The sequence below is a fragment of the Ammodytes marinus genome (genome assembly GCF_949987685.1).
Source record: "Ammodytes marinus genome assembly, chromosome: 5".
NCBI classification, from domain to species: Eukaryota; Metazoa; Chordata; class Actinopteri; order Uranoscopiformes; family Ammodytidae; genus Ammodytes; species Ammodytes marinus.
This window is the reverse complement of record NC_137234.1, coordinates 17,377,009-17,392,572: the sequence shown is the minus strand read 5'-3', so window position 1 is coordinate 17,392,572 and position 15,564 is coordinate 17,377,009. Positions and strand designations below refer to the sequence as shown.

The following is a 15,564-nucleotide window of genomic DNA, read 5'->3' as shown; positions in this document are numbered from 1 at the left end:
CAGGGGAAAACCGAAGATGTCCGTGAAATAATAACAGATTTCATCACCGTGTCGTCTGTCCAGTGTTGATGGTTCGGAGCTTGAGCCAGTTTGTACAGCAGATCAAAAACCCTCCAACTGAGACACACAGAACACGTCTTGTACCTTTTGCACCACAGGATATATTGTAAATAGATTATATAGATTGCCCAGTGTGTGTATCTACGTATGTATTTGTACAGAGAATATCTAGTTTAAAGAGAAAAAATTATATTATAGCTATAATTATTATTATTAATAATATTATAATTACTCATATTTAATTTCATGAGTGTTCTAAATCCTACTGCTACAGGGGAGAGGAAACAGGCCGCTTTTATAGGATACACTCCAGTTACCATGGTAACACACATATGATATAATTACAGATCTGCAGTTATTATTAAATTACCACGTCATATCACAGGATTATTAAGAGATGGCTGTGTCACTTGATGAAGGTGTGTAAAGGGCTATGCTGTATTAGTGAATACAAGCAGTAAATCACAGGACACAAACACACACCCACACACAGTATATATATATATACACATATTATTACAGTAAATACATACATACATACATACATTATATATATATATATATATATATATATATATATATATATATATATATATATATAAGTGCAAACATCACAGCACAAATATGCACATAGCTGCCAAAGCAACAAATCCAGCTTAGATTCACCTCAGAAACTGCTTGATTTCCCAAGTCAGCAACCCCACTCTGTTTACTGTAAACGCCGACTGACTTTTATTATACAGCATGATATTTTTGTTTTTGATTTCATTTACAGAGGGGGTGGGGGGAGAGTTTGATTTTATATTTGTATCATTATTGTCAGGGCATGTTGGGTTGATTGATGTCATTTCTCACCACTCCCTCTACTCCCTCTCTTCTCCCCTCCTTCTCCATGGTTTTCATGGAGATGCACCATAATCTGCATCCTCACTGTGGAGTACAGTCATTAATCTTTGCACCCCTGCAATATTTCTAAAAAGGAGATTTCTTAAAGTTCAACATGTTTACTAATGGAATATTTCAATTTTGTTCTGTTTGAAGAGAATGAAAGAATAAAGTAGTTTTTACTCTCGCACTCTCTCTCTCTCTCTCTCTCTTGTGTTTGTGTGTGTGTGTGTGCGTTAGCATCAGTATCATCCCCAGAATGTCTGCGTCTGTGAGCCCTCAGGGCCCCTGTATTGAATGCATTTGCACCAGGTGTGCAAGGACGACAGCGGAATGAAGAAGCTTATGGGAAATCAGTGTACACCGGTGTCCCTGTGTCCTCCCGACACACTGGGTCTGAGCTCATTCATTAGTGGATGAATCAGAAGTCAGCCCAGAAGCAATATTAACACCTTACTTGCACTTGTGGATTGTCAAGTTATGTTTGGTATTGAGTCTGCACTCTGCACATGTGTGTATGTGTGTGTGTGCGCACATATTTTTCATGGCTGCCACGTCTGTCCTCCAAACAATAAGACCTGCAAGTTGGTATTTGTCATTTCATTTTGTTTGATGCAAGTTAGTCTCTGAAAAGTGTTTTAGCGTAAAGTGTCAAGGCCAGAAAAAAATCCAAGTAGCTTTTATTTTTTGCAAATCACTCTTAAGAAAGGATAAACAAAATAATTACAGAGAGATTGAATAAAAAGACCATTTTGGCTGAATAAATTACCTCACAAAAACATAGATGATATCAACATAATACATCAACATTGCAATACACAGTCAAATCAACTTGTGCAAAGTACCTGAAAGGGCTTACAGACATGATAGAGCGCTTACAGTCAGCTCACCTTTGTCACTCATTTCTCCCACTCGTTTCTGAAGCTCTTTTGTCCTTGTCTCTCTCACTCTCATAGAAGACAAAGGGACAAAAGGTTCACTAAAGGGAGGACTGTGTTGGGAAATGGATTGAAGCGGAGCAGCAGTGTCTTAGTCGACTGACCGTTCAAACCTCCCTCTAACCATGTGTGGCGGAGTTGGTCCAGTCGAGTCCAGTCAGTGCACAGGTCGTGTCCCGATGACCCCCGAAATATACATGTGTCACTCCTTCGGTCAAAGGTGTCTCTCACATAGTGGTCTCTTCCCACTCCAGCTCAACATCACCTGTAGACCAGAGCAAATGTGTGGAATGAGCACTTGTGCTGTGTGGGGGAGTGTGTGGTTAATATGGAGCATGTGTACACATTTCTTTGTGTTTAGTATGTTGTTGTTTACCTTCCATGGCGTCCAGGGAGTCCATTTTCTCCAGAGCAGAATAGTTGACAAACCAAATGGACTGAATGTTGCCTTTGTTGTTTAGAAGTTCCAGCGTACTTTGGTGCAGGAAGATGTACTGGGCCTGCCACACACCCACCCACCCACCCACCCACCCACACACACACACACACACACACACACACACACACACACACACACACACACACACACACACACACACACACACACACACACACACACACACACACACACACACACACACACACACACACACACACACACACACACACACACACACACACACACACACACACACACACACACACACACACACACACACACCAAAAATAGTCTTGTAAAAAAATTATTTGTGGAAAAAGGATGCAAATTATCTACGGATCATGTACAAGTGATCAAGATCATTTCAATTGTTTCAATCCTTTTTTCTTCCACTCTGTGAGAACACAGACCTATCAGAGCTGATATGCAGATAAAAGTTGCTTAAAATGGTTGTTTTTTCAGGCTTCCTCAGGTCTTTCGGCCCATTGAGCATGCTCATTAGTGTCCCTCTTTGGCTCTCGCTCGGTGGTCTGAATGGAGGGATATGGACGCTTGAGAGCAGCAGGCTACAGATGAATACACAGAGCAACTCTTTCTATGTGGCCGTGATGGAAAATGGAACGGTAACCTTCATCGCTGAAGGATACTGGTTTATTTTCCGCCTGCATCTATTTGTTAACTTGAATGGACTGAAACCAACATCAGGCTCAGTGGACTTGTTTAAATGAGTGACACTGCAGATTACTACTGTACAGTAATCGAATCCCCTAGACCTACAGTACCTTTTTTGTGACCTCTGACGTATTTTACTAAAACTAAAACTGAATATAATCTTATTCTGTAGATCATATTGACTATTCACGATAATTTTAACATTTGACTGTTTTTGTTTCTTCCTTAAAATAACTGATCTGAACGCCTCTTAAAGCTGGCCTTTTCATTTGTATATAGGATTAGACAACTAGTAATGCTGACTGGAATGCTAACCAGTTGCCTTGCTGCATACACTGCTCAGCCATTTTGGTATACAGTACATCAAGGAAGGATGGGGCCTCACCATTGGTCCATAGGTAATGACTGAATAGGGTCATTTTATGACAGGTTTTTTCCGTTCCAAGAGGGGGAATCCTGCTCGCAAACGGCTTTAATCCACTGCCAGATCATTCCCTTTGTGAGAATGTTCCAGTTATTTCCCTTGTGGGAATGGGATCACTGCAGGGCATGGAGTAAAAAAGTAGGGCAACTACACTGCCTTTCATACTGGAACAACTTAAGACAAGTGTACCCTTTTTTTTGTCTTTTGTTTAATCTCCACCGGTGTGGGGGGATGATATATTTGATGTTAACTCACCAGATTTTGTACCATACACATTCTCTCGCTGCGCAGCTCAGCCACCAGGCCATAAACATCCACAAAGTCATGATCTCTGACGTGCTGAATGAGGTGGTCCAGGGCCATATACACACCTGTTCGGCCCACACCAGCACTGAGGGACAGGGAGAGAGCAATACACACCATTAAGCTGTCTGCTGCTCTGTCACACTTGAAACCACTCAGATGTTTGTACCCTATTGGAGGGTTAAGCGCAGCAGAAGAGGTCATCATTGACAGTAATGGCATTTATGTGTAGATTGTGTTGATATGAAACTCAATTAACTCAACACAAACAGAATAAAGTAGTGAGTGCAGTGTACATTATTTTTAAGGACTTTGCTATAGTGAATGCAGAATCAGTACACTTCCACTAACGTGCCACAGTACCTGCAGTGGACCACTATAGTGGTGTTGTCGTGCCTTTGGGCTCGGACAGCTTTGACAAATGTAATGAGTGTGCTGCAGGACTCTGGGACGCCGTGCTCAGGCCACGATGTGTAGTTGAAGTGGCGAACCAGAATGTAGTGGCCGTGCTGCGCAGGGGAGTTTATGGAAGAAAAAATCTTGTTGGTGCCTGAGTTTACTTCATTAGTATTCAAATTCCAGTGGTTACATTGACGTGATGGATAAGTCACTGCAATTCTCAGTGCATTACATTTACATAATTATTACATTAACACAATTAACCGCCAAACAATTAGGAGGATTTCTTAAAGGAATAGTTTCAACATTCTGGAAAATACACTTGCAATGCGTTAGATTATCAATTCCACTAACTATTATATCTGTACGAAGCTGTACGAGACTGTTAGCATAGCTTAGCATATGGCCTTATATTTACCCCACAGACATACAGTAGCTGTATGAATCTATCTCATCCAGCTCTTAGTAGGAGACTGTATAAGTGAATTAACCTAAATGTTGAGCTATTCCTTTCCGTTTGCCTGTAAAACATCTGGCAACCTGTTTACATTCAGAACAAAAGGCGCCAACAGTAAATCACATTTAACAATTGCACAATAACAGTGCTTGTGTGCATGTGAGGGCTTTTAGCTTAGTTACCTTTTCTACTTTTAGGGTTCTGACAGTCCAGTCAGAAAGGATTTCCTCTGACACTTTGGAGATGAGAATGTCACTAAACACTGACATTGGCTTGTTGTCCTCTGGCCAGTACTTGTGGCACCGAATCTGAAATGTCACACACACACACGCACGCACGCACACACACACACACACACACACACACGCACACACACACACACACACACACACACACACACACACACACACACACACACGCACACACACACACACACACACACACACACATAGCAAGCAGAACACAGAGTTGTCAGTCAATCATTTCTCCATATAACCCCTCCTTGTGAGAATTGGACTGGAGTCTGAATGCTATTTCCAAAATCCTCTCACTCTGCCTTTCTCGTAACACTGTGTGAGCATGGCGATGGTGCGTGTCCCCGTTTCCCAGATCATCCTCCAAAAGTCGGCCACTGTGCCAGGCAGAGGACCCTGTGTGGCTATGAACTCATTTGGACAAAGGTAGCCCTAGAGACACAGAAACAGAGATTCATATAATTATAAAATGGATGATCATTTAATTAAATTTTATCAATCTAACTCTGCTGGGCTTTTGGCAGCTGATGGCTGGTACTCACTGAGACAAAGCTGGCGTTGATGTAGTCTGAGCCCGCAGTGCCCGGTTCTGACAGCAGTTTCACCCGGTTGTTATTGTCTAGACACAGACACAGTGAAAACGGCATGGTTAATCCAGCTGTGTAAGCCTCGGTGAAATCCATTTGCAGTTAAGGTAATGTGGATTAACACAGAGGACAACTCTACAGTAGGTATCAATATTATGGGGAACACAGACTTTCATCTTGACCACTTACAAGGTTTGATGTTGGGGAAGCGGTTTTTTGATTTGTTCCAGGGCAGGTCAGCGTCTGAGGTTGCCAGGTCCTGCAGCAGTTTTGGAAGCTCCTAGGGGGAAACCAGATGCAATGCAAACATGAGTTTATTTTTAGTTCAGTTATTTGCAGCTGCTGCTTTCTTGTGAAATTGTATCTACTAATACGTATATGATAGGATGTTATGGTTATTTTTTTGGCATTTGTGACAGGTGCAAAAAAACCAGAATAAAGCTGCCATTGATTTGGTTTGTTGGTCGTTTTCAATGCCCTCTTCACTGTCTGCAATATATTCTTATTTTGATCTGTTTTCTGTGATGAACAGACTTTCCTTCAGCTTCCATTTTATTATTCTATCCACACTCATTTACACATTCCTGCAAGTTTGAGAAACACAGGTCCAGCTTGTAGTAAAAAACATACAGCAAACTCTTCCTGGAACTTGGCATTTTCATTGTCACACAGATCCTCCACGTGTTGCAGGAAAGACTTCTTATTCACAGGCCTGACAGAGGGGTGAAAAGAAAGATGTAAAAAGAAAGAAGAAGAAAAAGATTAAACATGCTATTTTATTCAGATTTATGCTGCAGCTACTGTGTGCATGTTGGCATTATTTATGCAGGAGGACTTACTTCAGTGATTTCCGGTAGCTGAGCAACCTAGACAAAAATAGACGGCAAACATCAACCAAAATAGACAAATTAACTCAACAATCACAGCCCACACTGTATTATTTCTGTCCATGAGAGCTGCGCTGATTCTTGCTGCAGAGAGTACGTGGCACTGTGTGCCTAGGCAAAGGAGGTTCAAATGTTTTTAATCAAATCAACTTTGATTAAAAACGGACGCTGACTCTGATGTTTACTTCTAAAGGAATGCTTGAATGTCTGTGGTTATCCCCCTCTGGCTGTTTTTTTTGCCTTACTGTAGACCTGTAGCTACGAAGATCCCTAGCTATTGATAAAGCATGCCATTTGCACCCTCTAAGACTGCTAAGCCTTCCAAGTCATTTAGAGGTGGCGAGTGGGTAAACAAATTAAAATGATTTCAAGCAAGAAGAGTGTCAGCAAAGCTCAGCAATCCCTGTCAGTAATGGAGGACGGGGAGAGGAAGGTTGGAGGCAAACCGCTGACGTCACTAATTCATTCGACTGTCGAAAAAAAAGTCGGCTTAATGAGTAACATGAGGAAAACACACACACACACACCCACAAACACACACACCCACAAACACACATAGTGACAGATGAAAGGTGGAGAGCAGCATGCAAAGGATGTAGAAACAACTAAACGTGGCGGACACACACACACAGGTCAAAATCCCAACTTACTGGATCACATAAATCTCTTTCCGTTTAAAGAATAAGGAAGGGTACCTGGTGAGAGACAAATAAAGCCAAGTGCGGGTCAGTGCAAGTGTCTGTGTGCAAGAAAGGTTATTTGTGCCATTTGTGAGTCAAGATACGGGGAAAGTGTGTTATCTTAACATAAACCGTGCTTAGAAAGGTGGTGTTTAAGCAGATCTCGGCTCACTGTAACAAAGCAGCGAGAATTATCCTCGGCAACTGCCTCCTCTTTCAGGACTACGAAGAGTCACCGCATATGAATAAATGTCATATAGGAAGTTTAATAAGGCAGGCAAATATTTGCTGAAGTGGGGCGGTATATTATTACTTTTCACACAGAAGAGTTAAGGGGAAATCATCAGCCAAGTGGAAGCCATTTTATATATTTATCTTCCCTCCCATGGTTTAATGTTTCCGTCCATTCAATCCCCCTATCTTTGTTTCCTGTTTAATTTTGTTTTTGGGTTGGTGTTCTTCAGGTTCTGGTAAAGAAATGTGCTCAGAAAACTTTACATGGTTATTGCTTGTGCAAATGTTGATAAATAACTATATTGGGTGATACAAGGGTACTTTTTTGGTACAACCACAAATGCTCAAAGCATTAATTTCCTGGATTTTTTTCCGCCTCATTTTAGCCATCGATGGCCTTGAAACACCAAAACAAATGTTTTTATTTTTCACAAGCTTGCAGCACCTATTGTCTGTGCACTTGATTGTGCCAGCCTAAAAAGAAACAGAATTTGAATGAGACGATGGTGGAAGGGATGCAGACGGAATGACGTGTGCTGTGCAGAGAAATAATCTATTAAGGCCCAATGATGCTGTGTTGTTTCGTAGCGCCGATGCTTCTATTTTCTGCACAAACTCTACAACGCTGGAAGATTTTGCTCTGACAGGAGTACACATTACGCTGGCTGCAGCAAAGAGATTTCTGTCCTGTTGACTTAGGAATTTAAATATTGTCTGTAGCAGCCGAACCAATCCCGAATTGATGTGTTGTGCACCTAGCGTCAGCTGGCAGAAATGTGTGTGATGTGTGGTGAAGTTACGCCTTTAGATCAAAACTGAACACACACAGGTTGGGTTTTTCTTGTTTCAGCTCCAGATCTGCCACAGCTATCAGCTGATCAAGTTTACACTTGGTCTCTATGATCTCTGCCTCTCTGGGTGAATAGGTCCCACCCTCCTTCTTGCGCTGATGGATCCTGACAGGTCAATCAAACATAGAATTACAATTACTACACAGGGAAACAGATTTATTGCAAATCATCACCAATGCAAAATTAGTGATTTACATATTAAAGTATATTACAGTATATATATATATAGTAGCCTATATGAAAAGGGAATGCACATGGTATTTCTTTTTAGCATTATTATATAAATTAAAAACTGCAATGCATGAGTGTTGGCAAATTAATGTAAGCTTGTCGTCATCTTACCTGACTGAGCAGCAGATGATGAGGATGAGAAAGACAGCCAAGAAGAAGGAGAGCAGAACACCCAGAATGATCTGCTCTTCTCTTGTCAACAGCCCGTCCACTACAGGGAAAGGTAGAGGAGACAGGATGGAAAACATCACACAAAAAACAATACAGGGGGATGAACAGGTTATGTTTTCACTTTTAGATGTAGAACATTACAGGGATGGATACAAATACCTGCAGTTTTAATATGCTCAGAGTAGTCAGAGTCTGTAGATTGGCCATTGATGTTCGTGGCTCTGAACTTAAACCTGGTAAACAACAGTACACAGCATTATGCTGTTATCGAACATGTGCAAACAACAGTTGTTTTCAAGTTCTTGTGTGTGTTGCACTCACACATAGACTGAGTTAGGCTTCAGGGGTCCATTGCAGAGATAATCAGTGTTATTCTGCTCCATACAGTCGCGGGTCGATCCGATAACGTACGTTCCTGCCGCAGTATGATTTTGCCTGGACGGGAGCCGGCCGTCTCCAGACACATTGCGACCACCTCTGACATGTGCGGCAGTGCGTGATGCCTTGTCCACCAAAAAACATAGCGGGTTGGGGAACCCCTTGTCAGTCAGGTAAGGGGCAGGGCGATCATAAAAGGCACTCTTCCAGTTGGTCAGGTTCTGAATGTCCTTCACTGTGACAGGATGAGAGTTGGAGAGGAAAGGAATCAGGGACTGACTCACATTTCATTTTGCGTACATGCTTGTCTTTGTGAGCTAAGGACAGAGTGATGCACTGTAAACAAGAGTCTACACACACAAGACCGATATCTAAGTGTATTCAACTGAAAGTGACGGCTGTCAATGCTTTCGAGGAGTCTTACCCCCTGACTCGGCAACGATGACCTGGATTTTTGTGATTGGTCCATTGTCGTCACTATAGAAACAGGCGGGCATGCGGATGGTGATACTCCTGTGGGTTACCATGGCAACCCCTCCATGGCCCAGCATTGCCTGGGGTCTTTGGGTTGGCTTGGCTGGGGCTAGAACAAACACACACACACATGTTTGAACAAGGAGGAGCAAGCGCATGTGAGCGTGCACACACACACACACACACACACACACACACACACACACACACACACACACACACACACACACACACACACACTGTTGTGTGAATACAGTATGTGTGATTAAGGGGTTACAGTCTGATGCAGTTCCATATAAAACATGTTAGAATACAACTGCCCCTCTACATCGTCAGCACACAACAGACAGTATTACTGAGTTACACTTGCTGTGTCAGGACTGGCCAGCAAATAGTGGCACCGAGATACAATACCGTATATTTCTGTCCTGCATCTTTGCTGCAATGCTACAACAAAAAAGAGAGTAAAACTGTGGAGCAGTACGGAACACAAAGGGGGACTTGTACCTTTGATCCCTGTAGTTATCTGGACTTCTGGGCTGGGCGGGCTCCTACCAGCTCCATTCTTTGCCGAAATCTACAACCAGAAAAATATAAGAAAAGGAAGAAACAGAGCAGAAACACAAACATATACATCAGTAAAAGAAAACGGTAATTTAAATAAGTGGTTTTAGACTGATTGTTCTGCAGTTCCAGGTGTGCAGCCAACAAGGGTATCTCTGAATTAGCAGGCCTGTGTGTGTGTGTGTGCGTGTGTGTGTAAAATGTGTGTTCTTCACCTGTATACTGTATCTGTGTCCTCCCTTTAGGCCCTCTATGACAGCAGTCATCATGTTTTGGTCTCTTTGGGTGATATTAAGGCTCATGTTCTTGACCAGCTGGTTATTTTCGTAGACGTACAGAATGTAGGCAGTTATGTTTCCATTGGGCAGCTCTGGAGGGGTGAAAGTCACCATCACACGATTCACTTCCTCCGGTATGACCGATACAGTCACGTTCTTGGGAGGGTCTTTGGGTTCTGGGGACAGAGTAGAAATAATAATGCAATGACACAAAAGAGAAGTAATATTTATAAATCAAATCTCTAGTATAAAATAATAAAAAATATATATATATATGTAGGTGGGGTTCGATACTGCTCACCCTCCTCCAGTGTTTTATATTCAACGGCGGTGGCCATTCCGTCGCGGGCAGCGTGCTCCAGTGGACCAGTGAAGGCAGTGACAGTCACAGAGTAAAGTGTGAAGGCAGTCAGGTTAGTCACGACGACAGTCATCAACTCTCCTGGAGCTCGGACTGTTGATATGTTCAGATCAGGACCATCCACCTGTTATGTAATCAAGATGTAACACTTGAGGAGCAGAGAGGTGTTGTTTCATATCATTTGCTCTTGACAACACACATACAGTATGCCAACCTGCCTTAAGGCTGCTATCGCTGTTTCAAACTCTTTCAAAATGTATTGACCTGAACAAGATAAGAAGTCGGTCCAGAGAGAACAGCTGGAGTGCCCCATTTAATCCGAAGGCTGTTGGAGGTGGGGGTCACTTCAATGTTACTGGGAGGGGCATCAGGGTCTGAGAGTGGACAGAAGAGAACTATTGAATGCGTATGATGTGCTGTCAAATGAAATGAAATACATAATAACTAATACATCAATCAGGACATCAAACAGATCAAATCATCAGCGTAATGGTCTTACTTCCACCCAGGGTAAGTGCGTATTTCCAATGTGTGTACTCTCCAATTCCAGCATTGGTCACAGCAGCCAACTTGAAGCGGTAGTATCTGTATTTGGCCAGGGTCTGTAGAGTGAGGCTGTGGCTCTCTTGAGGGCCATACGAGGCGTTCACTGACACCGTGGTATTAGAGTCCACGCAGTCTGAGGTCAGTTCGTCCTCCGGGGCCAGGTGTGCAGTCGATAGCGTCTTTGGTTCACAGCCGGTGGAAATCAGCTGTGCAATGATGTGGTACTCTTTCAGCAGGCCTGGTATGGAGAGCGGCGGGGCCCATTCAAGTGTCACATTGTTTGGTTGGACCTGAGAGACGTTGAGGAAGCGAGGGGCAGCCGGGACTGATGAGGGAGAAGAAGGGATATGAAGTGAGTATACCTTCTGCACCACTGCTTGTTAGAAATAAGTAGCTACACATTACAGTAATGACAGACTATTGACTATACCTGATTCAGAAAGAGTGGAGGCACTACAGTTTACTTCGTCTCCTGGTCCTGCAGAGTTGACTGCGACCACGGTGAGTGCGTACTCCTGGTCTGGTGACAGCCCAGTCACTGTGTAGTCTGGTACGTTAGCCTGGTGTGTGTGGGACTGAGAGTCCACCTCCAACATAATCTCATAAAAGAGGATCTGCCCATTAGGGTTGGCTGGAAGTTCCCAAGACAACTGGACTGAATCCCAGCTTACTCCTGCGCAAGACAGGTTCCCCACAGGGTCGGACACTGCGGGCAAAGAGGAGAGTAGCTTCAGGATTAGAACCACACTTGTTTTCAGTACCTTGGGTTATTTCATCCTGCATGCCAAAAACAAGGCTGCTGCACACATTTTCTCTGCACACGGAACTACAAATGAGCAGTCTGGAGACAGACTGGACTGATTTGTCATTTAGACATCCTGGTGCATTATGTGAAAGCAAAACAAATCAGCCTTTACTTATTGTAATTTTTAACAAACAGTCTTATCTTTGGCTGCATAGCCAGCAGCCCTGTGGTATTTACCTGTTGTTTGTTGTCTGAATCCCATTTGTATTGTTTTGTGCTAGGTTGCTGGGCCCTTTTCATAATGACATACAGAGTTTATGCCAACAGCCAGTAATGTGTTTGAGAAATAATTTTAAAATAATTGTTTTAATTTCATTTCAGAAGCCCTTATACAGTCATATGAAAAAGTTTGGGAACCCCTCTCAGCCGGCATTATAATTGACTCTGCTTTCACACAAAAAAGGTAAAAGTGGTATGTCTTTAATTTACCAGGAACAGCTAAGTACTGGGATGTTTTCCAAACAAAGATCTTTTGAAAAGCAGTAGGGGAGAACGGGGTAAGTAGGCACACTTTTTACTCTAGTGAGAATTGCTCATCACCAAAACATCTGTCAATAGCCATTCCTACATTAAATTGAAGCTTAAGGTGTTGGCTAGAAATGTGTGTCTCTCTTTTTTTCCAACTTATTGTAATGAAGAAGTAATTTACCATCAAAGACACTCTGACACATTGTGACAACCAACCCCATCAAGGGGTCGGTTGTCACACACTATGGGGTTGTTTGTCACAATGTTATCTTAATGGGAAACATCTTAAAAAGAAGGCAAGGAGGCAGAACCAAATTTGAATGTTTAATTGCATTGTCAAGTTGACAAATAGGCCTACATAACGTTCTGTAGCCTTGGCAGCTGGTCTAGTTTGGGATGCACTGGGTTGTTTTGATTTTGTTGCCCTTTTTTCTTTTGCTTGCTAGCTGCCTTTTCCTGCTCTATTCTTTCCTTCTCTGGGGTGTCAGTGAGGATACAGCTTGACAATTTATTTCGTTATTGGGTTCCTTTTCTGGCTGCAGCCTTGAGATAACATGTGACAACCAACCCCCCAAAAAATTTGACGACCAACCCCAACTTGAATTTCTTGCTAGCATCAAGGCCAACAACCATCTGACAACTAATTAGCTTGCTAACCACAATCTAAACTATAGTTTACCCTTCACACTTTCTGAGGGTAACAAGTGTTTTGTTATAAACCCATTGTGTAAAAGCCTAGAAGAAAAATACTGAGAAGCAAAATATTTAGAATTTGACATGAAAAACACAAAACATCCTCTCACCTGAAATGCAGCTGTCTTCCTCCAAGGAAGTCTATGTATGTGACCTCTGATCCCCATTCTGGACCTTTTTTATATCAACATTTCAGAGCTAGCGCGCTCTGGTGGCGAGATATAACGAATGTGACATCCAACCCATGTGACAAATTACCCCGTTCTCCCCTATTTAGTTTTATGAAATTAAATAAAATGTGAAAAACTGGCTGTGCAAAAATATGGGAACCCTTGTGGTGTTGCTGATTTTAATGCATGTAACAGCATGTAAAACTGAGGACTTCAAACACAAAATTGGTTGGATTATGGTGTTAAGCCTTGAACCTCATATAAAGGTCTGTTTAATCATGATACAAGGTATTTTAGGTGCCTAAATGCAAGTTCCACTTCTCTTTGACTCTCTGCAGAAGTGAGACAGAATGCGATCATCAAAACAGCTCCCAAAAGATCTTAAAAACAAAGATTATTCATTGTCATGGTTTAGGGGAAGGCTACAAGAAGCTTTCCCAAAGGTTTCAATTGTCAATTTCTACTGTAAGGAACGTTGTCAGGGAATGGAAGGACACAGGCACAGTTGCAGTTAAACCCAGGTCTAGCAGACCAAGAAAAGTACAAGAGCAGCATATGCGGCGGATTTTGAGAATGGTTGCACACAACCCAAAGATCACCTCCAAAGACCTGCAAGAACATCTGGCTGCAGATTGTGTATCTGTACATGGTTCTACAATTCAGTGCAATTTGCACCAAAACATCTGTATGGCCGGGTGATGAGAAGGAAGCCCTTTCTGCGCCCACGCCACAGATACAGTTGCATGGAGTATGCAAAAGCTCATTTAGACAAGCCAGCTTCATATTGGAAGAAAATGCTTTGGACTGATGAGACAAAAATTAAGTTATTTGGTCTTTATAAAAAGCAGATGTTTTGGTGCAAATTGCGCTGAATTGTTGAACGATGTACAGATACACAATCTGCAGCCAGATGTTCTTGCAGGCCTTTGGAGGTGATCTGTGGGTTGTGTGCAACCATTCTCACAATCCTCCACCTGTGCCGCTCCTGTTTTTTTCTTGGTCTGCCATGCAAGGGTTTAACTGCCACTATGCCTGTGTCCTTCCATTTCCTGACAACGTTCCCTACAGTCGAAATTGACAATTGAAACCTTTGGGAAAGCTTCTTGTAGCCTTCCCCTAAACCATGACAATGAACAATCTTTGTTTTTCAGATCTTTTGGGAGCTGTTTTGATGATCCCATTCTGTCTCACTTCAGCAGAGAGTCAAAGAGAAGTGCAACTTGCATTTAGGCACCTAAAATACATTTTCTCATGATTAAACAGACATTTCTATGAGGTTCAAGGCTTAACAACATACTCCAACCAACTTTGTGTTTAAAGTCATCAGTTTTACATGCTGTTACAGGCATTAAAATCAACAAAACCACAAGGGTTCCTATATTTTTGCACAGCCAGTTTTTCACATTTTATTTTATTTCATACAACCAAATATCAAATCAGTTTATTTTATTTGTAAAGTAAATACTGCTTTTCAAAACATCTTTTTTTGGAAAACATCCCAGTACTTAGCTGTTCCTGGTAAATTAAAGACATACCACTTTTAGCTTTTCTTTGTGAAAGCAGAGTCAATTATAATGCCGGCTGAGAGGGGTTCCCAAACGTTTTCATATGACTGTATTTGCAAACAGCTGACTAAGAGGAGATGATCTCTTTGCTCTGTTTACAGATGGATAAATGCATTTGAGCCTTACGTACTTCCTTACATACTTTGACTTGAAGCTGTTGGACACTGTTGGAAAGATATTTCTATTTTTAGATGTATGTATGCATGTATCGGTGCACTTAGATACATGTGGATGAAATACTTGTTTTCACGCCTGTGAACCTATTTTCCATGAATTGCCCCCTCAAGGAACTCAAATTATATTTTGAACCACAACCTGCGAGCAGTGATGTAAATAAGTGTTACACCCTTTGTGTGAAGACAGTGTGTACTTTACCTGACTCGTTAGTAGTGAAGGTCACAGGGCTGCTGAACTGATTCCCATGGCCCACTCTGGTGTAACTGAACACACTGATCTCATAGGAGCTATGAGGCCTGAAGCCTGACAGATACTCTGTCGTTGAAGGACCAGAGGAATTCTATATTTTTGCACACACAAAAAAAAACACACACACACACACACACACACACACACACACACACACACACACACACACATACAGATGAAAAATGTAAAAGAGATTCAATCATCCAGTCTTGCTTACTGGAGTTGATAATGTGTTATTGTATCACCACACGTATGTGCACGCATGTGCATGCATAATGTAACTGCTGAGTGGTATCTGGAGTGTGAAATTAGAGCAACTGCCCATGTGAGAGTGTGTACTCTTACTGGGACGTGTGTAAGAGTG

General features: G+C 42.2%; 1 protein-coding gene across 1 annotated transcript in view; it reads right to left on the bottom strand.

Moving 5' to 3' along the window:
- Positions 1–2,024: 2,024 nt before the first annotated feature.
- Positions 2,025–15,564, bottom strand: part of ptprq (protein tyrosine phosphatase receptor type Q) — a gene marked incomplete at its 5' end in the record, with an annotated part of 39,375 nt that continues 25,835 nt past the window's right edge. Inside the window, 23 exons of the mRNA XM_080027660.1 lie at positions 2,025–2,148; positions 2,260–2,383; positions 3,674–3,809; positions 4,085–4,230; positions 4,760–4,885; positions 5,129–5,263; positions 5,374–5,450; positions 5,608–5,698; positions 6,049–6,130; positions 6,258–6,284; positions 6,956–7,000; positions 8,047–8,175; positions 8,413–8,512; positions 8,632–8,705; positions 8,794–9,085; positions 9,275–9,433; positions 9,832–9,901; positions 10,104–10,342; positions 10,468–10,651; positions 10,792–10,901; positions 11,027–11,398; positions 11,504–11,779; positions 15,150–15,291. Coding sequence (XP_079883786.1) covers positions 2,111–2,148; positions 2,260–2,383; positions 3,674–3,809; positions 4,085–4,230; positions 4,760–4,885; positions 5,129–5,263; positions 5,374–5,450; positions 5,608–5,698; positions 6,049–6,130; positions 6,258–6,284; positions 6,956–7,000; positions 8,047–8,175; positions 8,413–8,512; positions 8,632–8,705; positions 8,794–9,085; positions 9,275–9,433; positions 9,832–9,901; positions 10,104–10,342; positions 10,468–10,651; positions 10,792–10,901; positions 11,027–11,398; positions 11,504–11,779; positions 15,150–15,291 — 3,174 coding nt within the window. The 3' untranslated portion in view covers positions 2,025–2,110. The remainder of the gene's footprint in view (positions 2,149–2,259; positions 2,384–3,673; positions 3,810–4,084; positions 4,231–4,759; positions 4,886–5,128; positions 5,264–5,373; positions 5,451–5,607; positions 5,699–6,048; positions 6,131–6,257; positions 6,285–6,955; positions 7,001–8,046; positions 8,176–8,412; positions 8,513–8,631; positions 8,706–8,793; positions 9,086–9,274; positions 9,434–9,831; positions 9,902–10,103; positions 10,343–10,467; positions 10,652–10,791; positions 10,902–11,026; positions 11,399–11,503; positions 11,780–15,149; positions 15,292–15,564) is intronic.